The sequence below is a fragment of the Polypterus senegalus genome, chromosome 4 (genome assembly GCF_016835505.1).
Source record: "Polypterus senegalus isolate Bchr_013 chromosome 4, ASM1683550v1, whole genome shotgun sequence".
In the NCBI taxonomy this organism is placed as follows: domain Eukaryota; kingdom Metazoa; phylum Chordata; class Cladistia; order Polypteriformes; family Polypteridae; genus Polypterus; species Polypterus senegalus.
The window spans coordinates 223,405,878-223,425,457 of record NC_053157.1 but is presented as its reverse complement, the minus strand read 5'-3'; the positions used below and the strand labels follow the sequence as shown (position 1 = coordinate 223,425,457).

The 19,580-nt window shown below is 40.0% G+C and overlaps 1 protein-coding gene across 2 annotated transcripts; it reads left to right on the top strand.

Annotated features, from left to right (window-relative positions):
- The first annotated feature begins 2,745 nt into the window (after positions 1 to 2,745).
- Positions 2,746 to 18,041, top strand: LOC120528053 (zinc finger protein OZF-like). 2 transcript variants are annotated; one of them, XM_039752032.1, is made up of 3 exons: positions 2,746 to 3,038; positions 11,175 to 11,752; positions 16,476 to 18,041. In XM_039752032.1, exons 2-3 carry the CDS (start codon positions 11,338 to 11,340, stop codon positions 17,657 to 17,659), a joined length of 1,599 nt encoding a protein of 532 aa, XP_039607966.1. In that variant the 5' UTR covers positions 2,746 to 3,038; positions 11,175 to 11,337; the 3' UTR covers positions 17,660 to 18,041. The 2 variants fall into 2 exon arrangements, with proteins under 2 accessions (XP_039607966.1, XP_039607965.1); XM_039752031.1 differs by having other exon boundaries at positions 16,473 to 18,041.
- Positions 18,042 to 19,580: the final 1,539 nt, after the last annotated feature.

Here is a 19,580-nt window from a genome sequence, read left to right as displayed (position 1 = left end):
ATGACCCGGAAGTACTCCTGAACCCCTGTCCACGTGACTTCTTAGCACTTTTCATCCTGGAAGCACGTCATTTCCTCTGTTGCTGTGACTAAGACGTACTTCCAGGTTATACTGCACATGCAAATACTTGAGTCTCCCTGCAGCGTCCTTTGGTGGGCCCCATGGCATCCAGCATAGTTGGGAATAGAAACTCCATTGTCCAGGATTCCCTGCTGGCCTTTGGGGCACTTCCATGCTACAGGGAGGGCTCCATCTGGCAGCCTGGGGGTATTGGCCGGGATGAAGAGCCAGCCATCTCCCAGAATAGATAGATAGATACTTTATTAATCCCAAGGGGAAATTCACAGTAGTAAAAAGTAGTAAAAAGTGTCCAGGGAGCGAGTCCACAAAAAAGAAAGTGGTAGGAGTGATCAGTGAAATAGAGAAAAAGGTAGAAAGATAAAGTTGTACACGGAGCTGCTGGAAAGGCTGCCACTGACGGCAGAAAAAAAAAAATACTTCTTCAAAATTTTTTCATACCAAAACTAAACTTAACAATTTTAGTGTTTGCATCTGTGCACTGCCAAAACACTAAGAATTGTATTCAATTCCCAATTCTGATAAGCAGGTTAGGATAATGGATAGAATGAACATAGATAGAATTTGCTTACAGATCCCTAGATGGACACTTTGGGTGCTTTTTGATTGCTCAGAACAACATATCGTTCGAATTCTTGGGTGAATTTTCTGGAATAGCTTATTTCTTATTGGATCCATAGTGTAAACTATATATTTGTTATATGCTGTTTGTCACCTATGGGAAGACTATCAGCTACAATCACTATATAATTTTGTGGATATTTGTTTCAACAATAATATTAATAATGAAAAGCAGAACATGAACGCAGTGGATAACCTTTGAGTTAGAGATGAGAAAATGATACCGAAGCGTTGAAGCTTGTGTCAGTCAATCTAAAGCATAGTGAGTCGAATCACTGTGTCGGAGCTTGTTTCAAAACACCGCTGTCAGGTGACCCGTTACGTTTGAAGCTTTGCATGTCATCAGTGCTTCACAGCACACTTTATTGGTTTGACAGTGTTTGAAAGGTAGTCTATATAAAATTCATTATTCTCATTCAACAATGTTGGGTTGTGAGAAGAGAGAGATTTGGAGAGCTTTGATGACAGATGGCGATTAACAGCGGAAAAACGGCGTTCAAAAGTTAAATAGTATAAATGGACAAGGACCTTGGCAGAAACAAAGAACACAGACTTTTGTGACTTTTTTCTGGTGACATGAGACTGAAACAGTGAGTGCTGTTTCACTTGCGCTCTTGATTGATTGCCTTGACCGCAGTTAACCACTTGATGTCGTTGTTCATACTGGGGCTGAGGCTTCAAAGCTTCAAATCTTTTTCAGCACAAATAGAAACAAAGCCTCAAAGCTTCACAAAGCTTAATTTTCCCATCACTACTTTGAGTTCAGATACTTGAGGAACTGTAGCTTTTACCCGTTTAAACCATAGACATATATAGATAGACGCCACATTCACTGTGTTGCCCAGCTGACACAATACGTCAGCGCATCCGCCCTATTGCAAGTGTCAAAATTGCCATTTAAACTAATACAGGTAGACGTGGAAACCGGGTTTTATGATGAAAAAACAATAATGTTTAAAACAGTATCATTTACATACAACAGAGTTTGGCGAATAGTTTACATGCAATTATTTATATCCATTTATACACTAATAATGGCAATTATTAAATAATAATAATAATAATTATTATTAAAATAATTCCTCCCATATAAGTAACATTTCTCGGACTGCCTTCTTCCATCTCCGAAACATTTCTAGACTTCGTACTGTTCTTACGCAACACAGTACTGAAGTATTGGTTAATGCCTGAGTCACCTCATGTATAGATTACTGTAATGCTAGTCTATCTGGCATCCCACAAAAATTTATCCATCGCTTACAACTTATTCAAAATTCTGCTGCCAGTATAATAATCTGCTGTTCGAAATCCACTGAACATACTACACCTATTCTCTCTCAACTTCACTGGCTCCCTGTTAACTACAGGATACAATACAATATGCTGTTTTTAACATTTAAAGCTCTCCACAACCTCACTGATCTCCTACAGACTTACACTCCTCTCGCTCACTCAGATCCCCATCTGCAGCTCTACTTTCTGTGCCACACATCAAACTCTGTGCTATGGGAGCTCGAGCGTCTCTCTTAGTGCTCCTCAACTCGGGAATTCTCTTCCCTCTCATATACATCAGCTCGAATCAATAACACATTTTAAAACTACCCTCAAAACTTACCTTTTCAAAGTTGTGAATTTTGCACTGTTACTGCCAGCTGTCTTTGTTTGTTTGCTAATTATTGCTCTTTGATTTATCATTTTCTTGTTTTAATTTTACTAATGTTGTTTAACTTTCTTGTAAGGTGACTTTGAGTTCTAAGAATATAAAACGGGATTTTCTAATGGCCAAAAACAACCAAAACAATTGTTAAGCCTTACCTATGAAATGTAATCCACAGGAATCTGGTTTGGAGCGTACAGCGGTTTGTACAATCCCAAGCAGCACATGCGTGAGGCATCTTTATCCATTACTTCACTCCTCAGCAGTGCCACTCGCAATATGGCGGCGACGTTGACGTATTATGCTGCTGGTCATGCGGCGTCTAGTAATTCTATGTCTATGGTCCGTTAAACGAACATTTAGACTGACGTCAAGTGGAGTCGAAACGCCTTCTTTCCTCGTGACAAAGTCTGACGGGATATGTAGTCCTGAAACAAGCTGCGGCGCAAGCGCCTTATTCCCGGCCCAGTTGGCTATTGTTTGGATTTTTTTTGTGTAAATTGATTTTTAAGTAGACGGTCAAAACCTTTACACACAACCCCGATTGTATGTTGCATGGAACGTTCAGCACAAAGCGAGTGCGACTTTCTAAGAAGCCGGCACTAAAGGGATCAGCGTGTCCTTTTCAAGGAGAACGAGAATGAAGGAGAAGGAGGAGGAGTAGGACAGCACGCCAAGGGCGGTGAGTGACAGGGCGGCGCGCGCGGGGATCCCGTGGAGCGAAGGCCTGCGCCCGCTGCACCCCTGCACCTCCTGTCGCCACTTTTAACGTTAGGATATTTCATTGAAACACAGCCTTTGAGTGGAATAGAATTTTCGTATATTTTGGCCGATACAGAATGCGATAAATTTACAAAATAGCATTTTTGTCTTTATTTTTAGCCTCAGTACTTGCTGAGACAGTGAACGCGAGCCCCTGGGCGTGGGCGTGTCCTGCGATGGTCTTCTGTGCTGTTCTTTCTTGGGTCTCCGTTACTCTTGATGCTGACGAAATAGTCTTGGATTTCCTGTAACCCCGTGGTGAAAAAACAGGCTTCTGAATGACTGATTAGAATGAACGATTGAAGCGGTACCTTATTCCGTTATTTCAATTGACCGAGATAGACGTGTAACATGTCGCTGAATAACTTCGACCACCTCAACTTTATTGTCATATGTACTCATTACAATGAAAATCTTTTTCTAAATTCAGGATGGATCATAATGTACCCCAAGAAGCAATTAAAGAGTTGAGGTCTTTGTGACAGCTTTTAAAGAAAAATGAAGATATGGAGTACGGAAGAGCTGCAGAGCCCGTGACCCTGTAGTTCGGATATAGCGGGATGGATAGATAGATGGATGGATGCAATCGCTAATTGCGAAATGTTTGTCACACGGCGGTCCCAAATTAAATGAGAATAATAAGCAGTGAGACGGTGACGACCAGATCCTGAAAGGCAGGATCGCGAAATCTGATTTGAGGTCGAGGATGGGCTTTGGCCGTTTGTCTAGTTTGACCCATTGCATTCTTTATTGATTGATAAAGTAAAGTTGTACGGTGTCAGAGGCATTTTAGACATGACAATTCGGGTTTGCAGATTTAGATTATAGTTTAAATTATAATACATGGGTCCTCAAGTACAGTCCGGTATTTAGTGGCTGCAGGTTTTCACTTTAACCACACTTCGTAACAGTAAAGGTGCCAGAGTGGGTCTTCCGAACAATGCCTTTGGGCAACAATTGTTGGTTCCCAAATGCTCTAACAAATGAACGTCCATCCATCCATCCATTTTCTAACCCGCTGAATCCGAATACAGGGCCACGGGGATCTGCTGGGGCCAATCCCAGCCAACACAGGGCACAAGGCAGGAACCAATCCTGGGCAGGGTGCCAACCCACCGCAGGACACACACAAACACACCCACACACCAAGCACACACTAAGAACGTTCCAGAAAAAAACTTTTATTTATTTAGATCAGTAACAGTTGCATACAGTAAATAACCATGAGTAGATGGTAACAGTTATGTGAAATACAAATGGGTCATGATTTTAAACAGACGCCTGCTGTATAGGTACTGTTAGTTACATAGCCTAAATGCCGGGTTTCTCCATCTGTTAATGTCCATCTAGGTAGCCTGCCATACATTAAAGATTTCAGTTTTATTATGTGCAAGTTTTTCAAAACACAAAGAACCAACTTCATATAAAGCATCCTTCCCAAATTGAAATGGTGGTTTGTCAAACATTGATTCTATGTGGAACCACACAACCCAGTAAAGAACCAGTATTTGTAAGAGTTCAGTTTCTTAATTAGAAGCTATTTATTTACCCATAAAGCAATACTTTTTTGGGTGTAGATTTAGTTAATTTGCTTGTTGCAATTCAAAACACTTAATTGCTTATTTTAGTTGTAAACTGCTGCATTTAGGTTATTTTGTTGCCTGTTTTCTTACCCAGCCATCAGTTAATAATGAGGTGCAAATGACAAAGGAAAGCACCAGCTCTCAAGCTAACATGCTTCTATTTAAACCTGTGTACATACATCATGAAGTACTTGTGTTAATATCCATCCATCCATCCATTATCCAACCCGCTATATCCTAACTACAGGGTCACGGGGGGTCTGCTGTAGCCAATTCCAGCCAACACAGGGCGCAAGGCAGGAAACAAACTCCAGGCAGGGCACCAGCCCACCACAGGGTGCACACACACGCAAAGCACAATTTAGGATCGCCAATGGACTGTGGGAGGAAACCGGAGTACCCGGAGGAAACCCACGCAGACACGGGGAGAACATGCAAACTCCATGCAGGGAGGACCTGGGAGGCTTCTAATTACAAAATTGTTTGGAATGAAAACCTGCAGCCACTGCAGACCTCTAAGACCATAACTTGGGACCCCATAATAGTGAATCATGCTTATACAGCCACTAAAGCTCAATTGAAGAATGGCAGGAAGGAGGACTAGACCCTGCATGTTTCTACATCAACTGAAAATCGAAAGTACACCTTAGGAGAAGGATTTAGGAGTCATAGTGGACTTGACACAATCAACTGCCAGAGAGTGCTCAGAAGCCATTAAGAAGGCTAGCAGAATGTTAGGTTATATAGCGCCTTGCTGTGTGGAGTACAAGTCCAAGTAGGTTATGCAGAAACTTTGTAACGCACTGGTGAAGCCTCATCTGGAGTACTGTGTGTAGTTTTGGTCTCCAAACTACAATAAACTACAATAAAGACATAGTAGCACTAGAAGAGGTCCAGAGAAGAGCGACTAGGCTAATTCCAGAGCTACAGGGAATGAGCCTTTACAGTTTAAGCAAAAGGAGAATTAAAGGTGACATGACTGAAGTGTTTCAAATTATGAAGAGAATTAGTCCAGTGGATAGAGACTGTTATTTTAAAATGAGTTAATCAAGAACATGGGGGGTCACACATTTGTGAAGGGTAAATTTTGCACAAACATTAGGAAGTTTTTCTTCACACAGAGACTCACAAACACATGCAATAAGTGAGCAAGTAGTGTGGTAGACCGTATGACTTCAGCAAAGTTCAAAACTAGTCTTGGTGTTTGTTTTGGACGAAATAAGTGGGTAAGATTGGTGAACTTTGCTGGGCTGAATGGCCTGTTCTCGTCTAGATTGTTTTAATGTTCTAATCGGCACAATTACTTATATAATTTAACTGAATAACTTATGAGAAATCACTCAATGTTAATGTAAATCTATCAACATGTGCAAACATGAAGGGTACAGACACCAAAGCATGGAGTTAAAAAAAAAGCTGCCTCCACATCAAATTTGTAAGACTGAAATCATCTTCTGCATAAAGGCACCCAAAACTCAAATGAGAATTCATAGAGTAAACAGAAAAATGACAACATAAAACAGTCAGCAGATCAGTCAGTCAGTGAATAAACCAATGAAATCCTTGATTAAGTTCACTTTTTGATGAGAGAGCTCAGCTATTAACATAACAAATGAGTTTGATGGAGCAAATGGTCTCTACTCGGTTTTCAAATTTCTTATGTTTTCATAAGATAGTTTGATAGTAAGATAGTTTGGCACGCCAGTCCTTTATGCATGCAAACATCTCTAACCGTACCTAACCCGTCACTCTTTTGACTTAGAAAATGTACAATTTTGCCTGATTTGCCTCAACTGGCACCATTCCTTAAAACAACCCATGAGTGTGAGGAGGTTTCACATCTGAGGCTTGCCAGAGGCCACACACATTGCCAGAAAGGAGATGTAGCCAAGTGGTCTTTAAGTGTTCTATCTGGCCAAGACCCCCCAATAATATCATAATATCAGTATGATCCTTTTTTGCCATTGTCATGTAGCAAAAAACAGTGATTAGTGACATTTTGGGCATGAATATCTGGTGAGCTTTATGATATGTAGACTGTAAGGAGGGGCAGCAAGCGAGTGAGTGAGAGAGAGAGAGAGATGATGATGAAGCACTTAAAGAGCAATGCTTTCCCATGAAGCTGGTCACTGGGTTTTTATTCACCAGGACTTGCTTGTATTTCTCATTCCACCATAAATTGTGTTGTATTTTGTATATGCAGTTTGCTAATGGTGATACATACTTGCTTGTGAACAGCAATTGTGAATAATTGAATGGTGTAAATTGCTATAGTCTTTTCTGTTTTACTACGTATCAAAATTGTGACACTTGCAAAAATACATGTGTCCTAATATAAACTGCTCAAAAAAATTAAAGGAACACTTTGAAACCACATCAGATCTCAATGGGAAAAAGAAATCCTCCTGGATATCTATACTGATATAGACTGGGTAATGTGTTAGGAACGAAAGGATGCCACATCGTTTGATGGAAATGAAAATGATCAACCTACAGAGCCCTGAATTCAAAGACGCCCAAAAATCAGAGTGAAAAATTATGTGTCAGGCTAATCCATTTTGCCAAAATTTAATTGCAGCAACTCAAAATTGTACGCAGCACTTTGTATGGCCCCTGTGTTCTTGTATACATGCCTGACAACATCGGTGCATGCTTCTAATGAGATGACAGATGGTGTTGTGGGGGATCTCCTCCCAGATCTGGACCAGGGCATCACTGAGCTCCTGGACAGTCTGAGGTGCAACCTGGTGGCATTGGATGGACCAAAACATAATGTCCCAGAGGTGTTCTATTGGATTTAGGTCAGGAAAGTGTGGTGGCCAGTCAATGGTATCAATTCCTTCATCCTCCAGGAACTGCCTGCATACTCTCACCACATGAGGCCAGGAATTGTCGTGCACCAGGAGCCACTGTACCAGCATAGGGTCTGACAATGGGTCCAAGGATTTCATCCTGATACCTAATGGCAGCCAAGGTGCCTTTGTCAAGCCTGTAGCGGTCTGTGTGACCCTCCATGGATATGCCTCCCCAGACAATCATTAACCCACCACCAAACTGCTCATGCTGAATGATGTTACAGGCAGCATAATGTTCTCCATGGCTTCTCCAGACCCTTTCACTTCTGTCACGTGCTCAGGGTGAACCTGCTCTCATCTGTAAAAGCACAGGGCACCAGTGGTGCATCTGCCAATTCTGGTATTCTATGGCGAATGCCAATCGAGCTGCATGCTGCTGGGCAGTGAGCTCAGGGCCCATTAGAGGACATGGGGCCCTTGGGTCACCCTCATGAAGTCTTTCTGGTTGTTTGGTCAGAGACATTCACACCAGTGGCCTGCTGGAGGTCATTTTGTAGGGCTCTGGCAGTGCTCATACTGTTCCTCCTTGCCCAAAGGAGCAGATACTGGTCCTGCTGATGGGTTATGGACCTTCTATGGCCCTCTCCAGCTCTCCTAGAGTAACTGCTTGTCTCCTAGAATCTCCTCCATGCCCTTGAGACTGTGCAGGGAGACACAGCAAACCTTCTGGCAATGACACGTATTGATGTGCCATCCTGGAGAAGTTGGACTACCTGTGCAACCTCTGTAGGGTCCAGGTATCGCCTCATGCTACCAGTAGTGACACTGACTGTAGCCAAATGCAAAACTAGTGAAGAAACAGTCAGAAAAGATGAGGAGGGAAAATGTCAGTGGCCTCCACCTGTTAAACCATTCCTGTTTTGGGGGTCATCTCATTGTTGCCCCTCTAGTGCATCTGTTGTTAATTTCATTAACACCACAGCAGCTGAAACTGATTAACAACCCCCTCTGCTACTTAACTGACCAGATTAATATCCCATAAGTTTCATTGACTTTATGCTATACTCTGATTAAAAAGTGTTCCTTTAATTCTTTTGAGCAGTATATATAGTACCAGTAACAGCGTACTGCACGGTAATGTGCAGTGAATACACTTGACTTGAGCATTCATAGTTTTCCTCCTCTTTCTCAGTTTAGCATTCGTTTGCTCAGAGGTTGATGCGCTTGCCGCTTCCTGAGCAGCTCTTCTTTTCTCCACCCTAGCTGCCCACTGCTTCTTTTCTTTCGTCTGCATCTTTTCGTGTTAAAACTGATTAAGTTAATTTTTGTGTTGCCATGACTTAGTACGTTTTGATTCATTTTTCACTTAAGCTGGCACTTAAGTCTTCATTCTGCCTCAAGATTGATTTAAGATATGAAGAGGTAGGAGAAGTGACCGCGAAGGTGATAGGGAATGAGAACAACGCCCATACGCATGCGCCGCACAGCCGAAAAGCGTATCTCCCCAAAAGTGAATAGTAGACGCCATGTAGTATATGTGTACCAAATTTCAAGTCAATAGGTGAAAATGTTTGCGAGCTACAGGTGATTTAAAATCCTGGACAGACAAACGAACAGCCACGGTAGCATATTATATAAGAAGATATGCTTTGTTAGAAGAAATTGTACTGAGTTTTTAAACTTTTTTTCACATGCCCTCTGAACACAGCAAACATAAAGTGAACCGTCATCCAATACCCACTTCAATGTTTGTAAAACACTGCGGCGGCTAAGACACTAGATCCACTGGGCAGGCTGCAGAGAAGATGAGGTGTATTTTGTTCACTGCTTTGATGACTGCAGCACTTGCAAGTGTCCCACCTCACAACAGAATGCCCCTCATCAATGACTACATGTAGGAGCACCACACAAACATCTACAGATGCTCAGTAGAGTCCATCCTCATTAGCTTCCCTACATCCTGGAATGGCACCTGCTCAGTTCACTGCAGAGAGTGGTTTGGTTGGTTCAGTATACCATGGGCAGTTGCGCACAAAGCTGCCTTCTCTTCAGGACATACACAACACTTGCTGTCTGAGAAATGGAAACAGTTTTATTAAATAACTCGGCCGTCCTGCACAGTTACCTTTCTCACTTCTCCTGGTTACAGGACCATTGGTAATCATACCAATTGGGACAGTTTCTATCCAGGTTATAAAATAGAAAATATACTGTACAGTACTGTGCAAAAATCATCATGGGGTCCGCTGGAGCCAATCCCACCCAACACAGGGCACAAGGCAGGAAACAAACCCTGTGCAGAGCGCCAGCCCACCGCAGGGCACGCGCACACACCCCCCCACACACCAAACACACTCTAGGGACAATTTAGAATCGCCAGTGCAGTAGAGGAGAGATGCTGGGTATATTGGGATAGAGCTGACAGGTAAGAGGAAAAGAGGAAGGCCTAAGAGGAGGTTTATGGATGTGGTGAGAGAGGACATGCAGGGATGGGTGTAACAGAACAAGATGTAGAGGACAGGAAGATATGGAGTAACATGATCCGCGGGAGCAGCTGAAAGAAGAAGAAGATTACCAGTATTGAAATATAAATGATACAAAACCAACAATAAATCTGATAATGTACACCCAGGTACCACAAGAAAGCCAAAAAAAAAAAAAATTGAAATTAACTCAAGTTATAACACTTTGTTTCGTACTGCATTATTTTTAACTATTCTGAGAAGACATGCAAGTAAGAATTTTATTACACTTTGTACACATGACAATAAACTTAACTTGATGACTGGGGGCTTACATAGATGCAGGAGCACTGGGCCCCAGTAACCGTCCGGTGCAAAGAGAATTCTACATGATACAAAGACCGAGATTTTTATATATGGGAAATGACATTGAGTATGTGCTGATAAAAAAAAAATTGCAAGTAATTGATTAAAAAGACAAAGTGGTGGGTTGTTCAACACATTTTAATACCTAGCTTAGCAAAACACTTGTTTCTTAAACCAGGCATTCAATGGTAAGTCCGCCTGTTTCAATCATGGTGCATCTTGTTTGGTCATCGGATATTCTAGCTCTTATATCCATCTTTTTTTGTGGTTTTCATTGCCATTATTCTTTTAACATTCTACTCCTCTTGTGGACATCGTACTCTGGACGTTTTGTCATTTTATATGATAGATCAAATTACTGAGGGCATCGAGTGGTTGTGTGCCCACTGAAGCCTTAATGCAGCAGCGTCACTGTGCAGTATACTGACTGACCTAAAAGCACTGGCTGTGCATATTCTACGCTGACACTTTCTTTAGCTGTTTTATGGACAAAATGACAGTCCTTAGTAAACTTCTATTTAGTGCTTATTCATGTTCTGGTGTTGATGGTGTCGTTAATATGGACTTTATCTTTTGATTAATATAATATTTGATTAATATGTTGCTATACTGTGTCTGCAGTACCTGCTGTGGTGTTTAATGCGTTTATTAGCTGGTTGCATTTTTGTTCTGGTGTCTGGTCCTTAACAGAATCCTCCACTCAAAAATATATTTTTTTCTGTTGCTTACCCCTTGTTATTTCTAATACTGGCGGAGAAAATTTTGAATCACATATTTTCATGGATTGATGCAGTTTTACATTTTTTTTTTGTGCAGTTTTAAATATTTGGATATTACTTTTTGTTCACAGGTGAATACCAAGAGCTGTTTTTAGAAGTGAAATAACTCCTGCAGGGACAGGTTTCACAACCTCCATTCAATGACCAGAATTGTAAAGCAGTAATACAAAAATGGAGCTGTCTGGGAAAAGCATGGAACTGCACTCATTGTGGTCATTTGCAAGGTAGACAGCCATGGAGCAAAGGAAGTTCATCATCAAAGAAGAGGATTGTGATTGGGAACGTGTCCATTTCAAAGAGGGCCTCTGCCTGAAGCAAGAGGATTCTGAATGGGAACCTCCAATTAAAATGGAAGAAACTGATGACACAGGCATCAACCATGAGTTGCAAAACCTAGAGTATCCAAATATTTCTAAGGAAGATGTGTCTTTTGAGAATGATCCCAGTTTAAGGACAGGTCAAGTAGTAAAAATAGAAGTGACTGATTTTAGACCCATTCATCATTTAATAGACTCTAAATGCTCTCCTCAGCAGCGTTATGTCACTGTTAAGACTGAACCGGCAGAATATGAGGACAATTTTAACAAGGCAATGTATTATAGGAGAGAAGAGCCTGAACAGCCATCACTTGCAATGCACACTGAAAAGTGTAAGTGGTGGCATACAGAATTTATAAAAAATGTAGATTTTATCAAGTATTGAGTATGTCTGGCATTGCTGACACTTTACAAAAGTGTATTATTACAGGTCCTCTGTTAAAGGTGGTAAGTGGTATTTTATCAGGGTTTCATACTTTTATCTGAGTAATCGCATTAGAACATTAGAACAATTGTGATGAGAACAGGTCATTCAGCCCAGAAAGCTCATCCAACTTATTCACCTAGACTGCTCAAAATAACATCAAGTTGAGATCAGAGGTCCCTGAAGTGCTGCTCTCCACCACACAACTTGGCATATTTATTCCTTGTGTCTGTGGTTCTTTGTAAGTACAGTATGTTTTTTAACATTTGCTTGAAACTTGCACTTAGTTTTCTTCTGTATTAAGGACAGAAAGATCTTATAAGACTGATCAAGAGAAAAGATGTAAATAAATTCTAGTGAAGGTCAAAACCAGGAGATCAAAAAATCTTAAGCGAAAGTACCAAGAGGTGAAACAAAAAAATCAAAGTCAAAGATCTTAGAGCCAGGGTCAAAACCAGAAAATTCAGTAATTAAAGAGGTAAAAGTTAGTACACAAAAAGCAGTTTTCTCTTTACAAACTCAGATAAGGAGTACCTATGATAGCTGAACTTTTAACCTGTGTCATGACTAACATCTGGGTCCTCCATGACTCCACCCCCAACAATCATCAAAATTGCCTAGCCAAAGGTGGACAAAAAATATCAATTGCCCTTATAAACAAAATAACAAAAAAACAATTCAGAATACAGTACCTGAAAGTTTGTGAATCCTTTAGAATTTTCTGTATTTCTGCATAAATATGACCTAAAACATCATCAGATTTTCACTCAAGTCCGAAAAGTAGATAAAGAGAAACCAGTTAAACAAATGACACAAAAATATTATACTTGGTCATTTATTTATTGAGGAAAATAATCGAATATTACATATTTGTGAGTGGCAAAAGTATGTGAACCTTTGCTTTCAGTATCTGGTGTGACCCCCTTTGCAACAATAACTGCAACTAAACATTTCTGGTAACTTTTGATCATTCCTGCATACCGGCTTGGAGGAATTTTAGCCCATTCCTCCGTACAGAACAGCTTCAGCTCTGGGATGTTGGTGAGTTTCCTCACATTAACTGCTCGCTTCAGGTCCTTCCACAACATTTCGATTGGATTAAGGTCAGGACTTTGACTTGGCCATTCCAAAACATTAACTTTATTCTTCTTTAACCATTCTTTGGTAGAACGACTTGTGTGCTTATGGTCGTTGCCTTGCTGTATGACCAACCTTCTCTTGAGATTCAGTTCATGGACAGATGTCCTGACATTTTCCTTTAGAATTCTCTGATATAATTCAGAATTCATTGATCCATCAATGAAAGTAAGTCGTCCTGGCCCAGATGCAGCAAAACAGGCCCAAACCATGATACTACCACCACCATGTTTCACAGATGGGATAAGGTTCTTATGCTGAAATGCAGTGGTTTTCTTTCTCCAAACATAACGTTTTTCATTTAAACCAAAAAGTTTTATTTTGTTCTCATCCGTCCACAAAACATTCTTCCAATAGCCTTCTGTTTGTCCACGTGATTTTTAGCAAACTGCAGACGAGCAGCAATGTTTTTTTTGGAGAGCAGTGGCTTTCTCCTTGCAACCCTGCCATGCACACCATTGTTGTTCAGTGTTCTCCTGATGGTGGATTCATGAACATGAACATTAGCCAATGTGAGAGAGGCCTTCAGTTGCTTAGAAGTTACCCTTTGTGACCTCGCCAACTATTACACGCCTTGCTCTTGGAGTGATCTTTGTTGGTCGACCACTCCTGGGGAGGGTAACAATGGTCTTGAATTTCCACCATTTGTACACAATCTGTCTGACTGTGGATTGGTGGAGTCCAAACTCTTTAGAGATGGTTTTGTAACCTTTTCCAGCCTGATGAGCATCAACAACTCTTTATCTGAGGTCTTCAGAAATCTCTTTTGTTTGTGCTTTGATACACTTCCACAAACATGTGTTGTGAAGAGCAGACTTTGATAGATCCTGTTCTTTAAATAAAACATGGTGCCCACTCACATCTGATTGTCATCTCATTGATTGAAAACACTGGACTCGAATTTCACCTTCAAACTAACTGATCGTCCTAGAGGTTCACATACTTTTGCCACTCACAAATATGTAATATTTGATCATTTTCCTCAATAAATAAATGACCAAGTATAATATTTTTGTCTCATTTGTTTAACTGGTTTCTCTTTATCTACTTTTAGGACTTGAGTGAAAATCTGATTATGTTTTAGGTCATATTTATGCAGAAATATAGAAAATTCTATAGGATTCACAAACTTTCAAGCACAACTGTAAATACTCATAATTATATTAACACAATCAATTAAAATTCTGATGCAAGAATGAAAACCCTAGTAGACAACTTTAAATAATCAAAAGTCCCAATGAAAAACTTATTAAAAAATGAATAAACCGACAAATCAAAACATAAGTTTCCAACCACATCCCCATATTCTTGTTAAATAATTTACTTTAAAATAACATCCTTGGCCCATTGTACTAATTTCCATCCATCCATTATCCAACCGGCTATATCCTAACTACAGGGTCACGGGGGTGTGCTGGAGATTCTCTCATGATTTAAATACTTAATGATACTTCTTAATCTCTGTTAACATTAATGTATTAAACAAAAAGGGGCTTAGGCCTCTATCTTGTCTTCTTAGAGAGTCAAGGCTGGGGAGGCTGTCAAGAGGCAGGGCCTGTTAAAGCCCATTGCGGCACTTCTTGTGTGATTTTGGGCTATACAAAAAATAAATTGAATTGTATTGTAATTGTATTATAAGCTACAAAATAGGACAGGAACCTTTACTTGGGTTTCCTAGAAAAGGTTAATCTCAAGGTAGCCTAAACTCCCAACTCAACAGGCAGGCTTTAGGCCTGTCCAGACACCAGAAATGGAGAACAGGCTTTTAAAGTTCAAAACTATCTAAATAGCTCAAAATGCACAAAATAATGGCAAATAGGATATGCCTAAACAGAAATCCAATGTAAACAAGACCAAATCTACAATCTGCAATTTCTTTGCTGATTGGTATTATCCATCTATCTATATGTAATCCAAACAAAGAAACAATTTAGAAACCAAAATTAACAAAGAAAATCAATACAACTCCAAAACAATCAAACAATGAACTGCTAAAGGACTCACTTCCCAGCCTGAATTTATGGGCTTAGGGTGGTCCCATCTCTTCAGGTTTCACCAACAAAATACATGAAACATCTAAGAACAGTCACCCATACATAATGAACAATATAATAATATTAACAGCAATTACATGAACTTGAGAAAAATACTTAAAATAAACAAAGAAGACCAAAAAAAAGAAAGTACTCAGGAAAACCCATGGCTAATATCTTATATATAAATGTCTACACGTGGAAGTGTTTGTGTCTGTCCTGCCCGGAAGTGAGAGGTGGATTCGGGGTAAGGGCTTCCCCACCGAGGAAACAGAAAACTCGCTTAGCCGCTAATAACACAAGCGAAGCGAGCCCATCAGCAAAACGAAACGTCAGAAGAAAGACAAAGTCACTTAGCCACTAATGCACAAGCATTGCGAGCACATCAGCAAAACAAAACCTCCTAGGAGAGAGATGCCCAGAGTAGTTCCTTTAAATTACCTAACATCTCTACATTTCAATTTTTTTCTGACAATTTCAGTAGTTTCTTGGACCCCGTGCTGTAAACACAGCTAGTATAATATAAATACTAAAAAATACAACATAATGAAGTGTTTAAAATTAAGAAAATGTTGCAGATGTTTGGTGTGTATTTAAGAAAGCAGTCAACTGAGGGCCTGTCATTCCTCTCTGATGTTCTTATCCTCTTGTTGTCCCTTTCTTTTTCTGTCCTGGTTAGATCCAATATTTCCTCTTCTCTCATGACAGTAACAGGCACCTTTGTATGAAATCTTCAGTTTTATGGCAATCTGTCACATTGAATAACTTTCATTACACAAAATACAATAAACTGAATTGTTTCTCCAGAATGCTGTTCAGTTTTGGACGTTTTTGAACCCAGAACTTAACTGTAGGAAGGCTAGCACCTCGCCACCCATATTAGCAGAATAATAGGTTTCAGTGGTGCTAATGCAATTACAAATGTTTCTCTAATAACCAAGTAGCATATAAACCTGATTAATTAAGGATGATCTAAAGAGATTTTACCATGAGGATGCTGGTGTGGTGACCACTGAAAAAGGAGCTCTGTAGTCCTGTGTGAATAATAAATTAGAAATCAGTCATTTCTAGCAGTAATAGCCATAAGCCACAGTAGTAATGTCTTGACTATGTTTCTAAATCAATTTAATGGTACATTAAAAAAATGTCACTTTCTATCAAAAATACAAACATTTCTGTATGATGTATTTAACAGTAAAATTAGACTTTGTTGTAGTCCCTGATTTGTATGCATTGCTACAAGGACAGGCTTCAACTCAGCACATGCCTAGTGTGAAAAGCAGGCTAAAACTGGATAGATAGATAGCTTCACTGTGTATTTTTGTCCACCCCTGTCAAAAGGTTAAAAAGTTCACACCATTTTGAATATTGTTTCTATGCTGAAGAAAGTATAATATATTCACTTAATCTTGTTTACTTGATGTATGCATAAAATAATAATATGTCTTTGTTTTATAGCAGATTTAAAAGAAAAGAGTAGCTGTTCCGCCCCCTCCTTTGTTCAGAATGGTCTTCAGTGCAGAGTTCAAAGAAAACCACATGTCAAAAAAAAGAAAAAGTCGGTGGCAACGTTGGACGTCTTGGAATCTCTGCCTTTGCAATATGGTTCTTTACCCGTGGAGAAACTGACAAAGATAACTGCCCTGCAGATTCAGAATAAATGCACGCAGAGTGCAAATCCAACGTCAATGTTTATCTGCCAAGACTGTGGGAAAAGCTTTAAATGGAAATCTCATTTTAAGGCACATCAGAGCATTCACAGTACAGAGAAGCCATACTGCTGTTCTGAATGCGGGAAGTCATTTTCACATATAAGCAACCTTCAAAAGCACATACGAACTCACACAGGTGAGAAACCCTATTGCTGTTCTGAGTGTGGTAAGAGATTCTCACGCAGAGGTAATCTCCAGTCCCACACAAGAATTCACACAGGAGAGAAGCCTCATTGTTGCTCTCAATGTGGTAAGCGATTCTCACGCAGAGGTCATCTTCAGGCACACACAAGAATCCACACTGGAGAAAAACCATACTGCTGCCCTGAATGTGGCAAACGATTCTCCCATGTAGGCAGTCTTTACACTCACAAAAGGATTCACTCTGGAGAGAAGCCACATTGCTGCACTGAATGTGGCAAGCGATTTTCACATATAAGCAATCTTCAGAAACACTCGAGAATTCATATTGTGGGGAAGCCACATATCTGTGCTGAATGTGGCAAACGATTCTCTTATATCTGTGCCCTTCAAGTCCACACTCGAATGCATACTGGAGAAAAGCCGTATTGCTGTCCAGAATGTGGCAAGCGATTTTCTCTCATAAGCAATCTTCACAGTCACCGAAAAATTCACAGTGGAGAGAAACCACATTCTTGTGTTGAATGTGGCAGACGATTCTCATGCAGTGGCAGTCTGAAGAGACATACGGTAATTCATACTGGAGAGAGGCCACACTGCTGTGATGAATGTGGCAAGAGGTTCTCGCGCATCAGCAGTCTCCAGAGACACACAAGAATTCACACGGGAGAGAAACCGTATTGCTGTTGTGAATGCGGCAAAAGATTCACAGATAGACGACAACTCAAGAGGCATCATCGTGTTCACGTGGGGCAAAAGATGGAACTCTGTGGGAAGATGGATTCTGCCTGATTAAAGTGAATTGAAAGAATGCAACATATGATGGCCACTGTCATGCAGATTGTTTTTCTTGCCCCGTATTTAAACTGAATTTGAAGCTCATCAGAAAGCATTACAAGACCTCAATTATTTCAAGCCACAACATCATTTCCAGGAACGTGAGCATTATTTTTATTTTCTTTTTAAAGTACTAAAACAATGGAAAATTAGTGCTAAGAAAGACTAAGGGGCACAAAAGAAATATTGTGATCAGTTAGAAAATAAAGGCAAAGTATCAGTTTGTGTTTCATGTGCTGACCTTGCAGATGATTCCAGTTCTGAATTGTGTGTCATGCATTGAGTATGTCTGTGACGTGCACTCTAACTTATCAATAAAAAATGTATTTTAATTTCATCTCTGGAAACATTTTTTTAAATCCATCATTTATTTCAGTTGAACTGCATTTTATTTGGAAATCAACACTGAAAGAGTAATCTCTACTGTCTCACATGTTGCACATGACACATTATTAAACATGTTTTTAGAAACTTGTGTCATATTTTTTGGAAGAATTGTATATTCCATGGACAAAGTGTTCATGGAGAAATTAAAAAGCTGTGAAAAGGAGGGTATGACACCTTCTTAATACTCACCAAAATAATTTTCCTTGTCTCAAATGGATTAAAGACAAAGTTGGAAAATAGCCATTCAAGAATGCATTGACTATACAAAAGGACATGTCCATGAAAAGCATGCCACGATTAGCTCCTCATTTCCTTGCTTGACATTTATGCACATGTATCTTCTTTGTAGAACATTTCTAATTTGAAAATTTAAGAAGTGATGAAATGACATGTAAGATACTATGGCTTGTCCCTTATGGATTTAGGAAATCAAGTTTGGGTCCTAGCTTGGTTACTGCTGGGAAAACTCAAGCAAACTCAGACTGTGAGATCCCTGGACTTCATCATTTATGAGAGGAAAGTCAATAAACATCAGGTCCCCTGTGGCTCATTTTTTCAATGGAAGGCAATATCTTGAACAAATACATTAGAACAATTGTGATGAGAACAGGCTATTGAAGCTTGTCGATCTCATTAATATGGATTCTCCAAAGTAAAGATAAATCAGGATCTGAAGGCCAGTAAACTATGACTCTTTGAATCACTTCTATTGTGTGTGTTTGTGTGTGTGTGGATCTTTGTGTGAAGAAAAAATTCATTTGCATGAAATCTGCCTTTAACGAGTTTTCAAACATTTGTGGTCTCCACGTTCCTGTTGCAGAATTGAAAGTAACAACTGGCATCCACTGTACTAATTCCTTTTATAATTTTAAACACATTGATTGTGTCACCTCTGAATCTCTTAGTATTGGAATCAGCCTAGTGGTTCTTCTCTGGACTTTCTCCTGCATTGTTTTCTCTTTTAAGTTATATGGAGACCAAAACTGTAGACGTACTCCAGATGAGGCCTCAGCAGTGTGTTACATTACCTCTCTTGACTTGTACTGCACAATATCAGAGTGCTATATTAACCTTACCTTCTAACACCCTTCTTAATTTCTTCTGAACAATGTCTGGATGAGCCCACTACGATTCCAAGGTCCTTATCATAAGGTGTACTGTCAAGTTTCAGACTTCTGTGGTTGGCTGTCGTAATGAAAGACTTGAAAACAGAGTAGTTTTGGGACACCAACCAGGTCATCCCCTTTATTTCTCCAAGGACAAGAAAAAAAAGATGCAAAACAACATAAGTAGCACATCTGTCCTTTCATGAGTTTACTTTTAAGGTAATCTGGCATTTAGAGACCTCCATCCTGCACCTTGCTCAGGCCAAAAGTGATGCCTCCTTTTGGGATGCCTGGGATTTATGTTGGCAGGACTGGAAGGGGTGGAGCTACTTGCCCTCACCGGGTAGGTACTTGGCACTGTATGGGAAAAAAAAGATACTGTT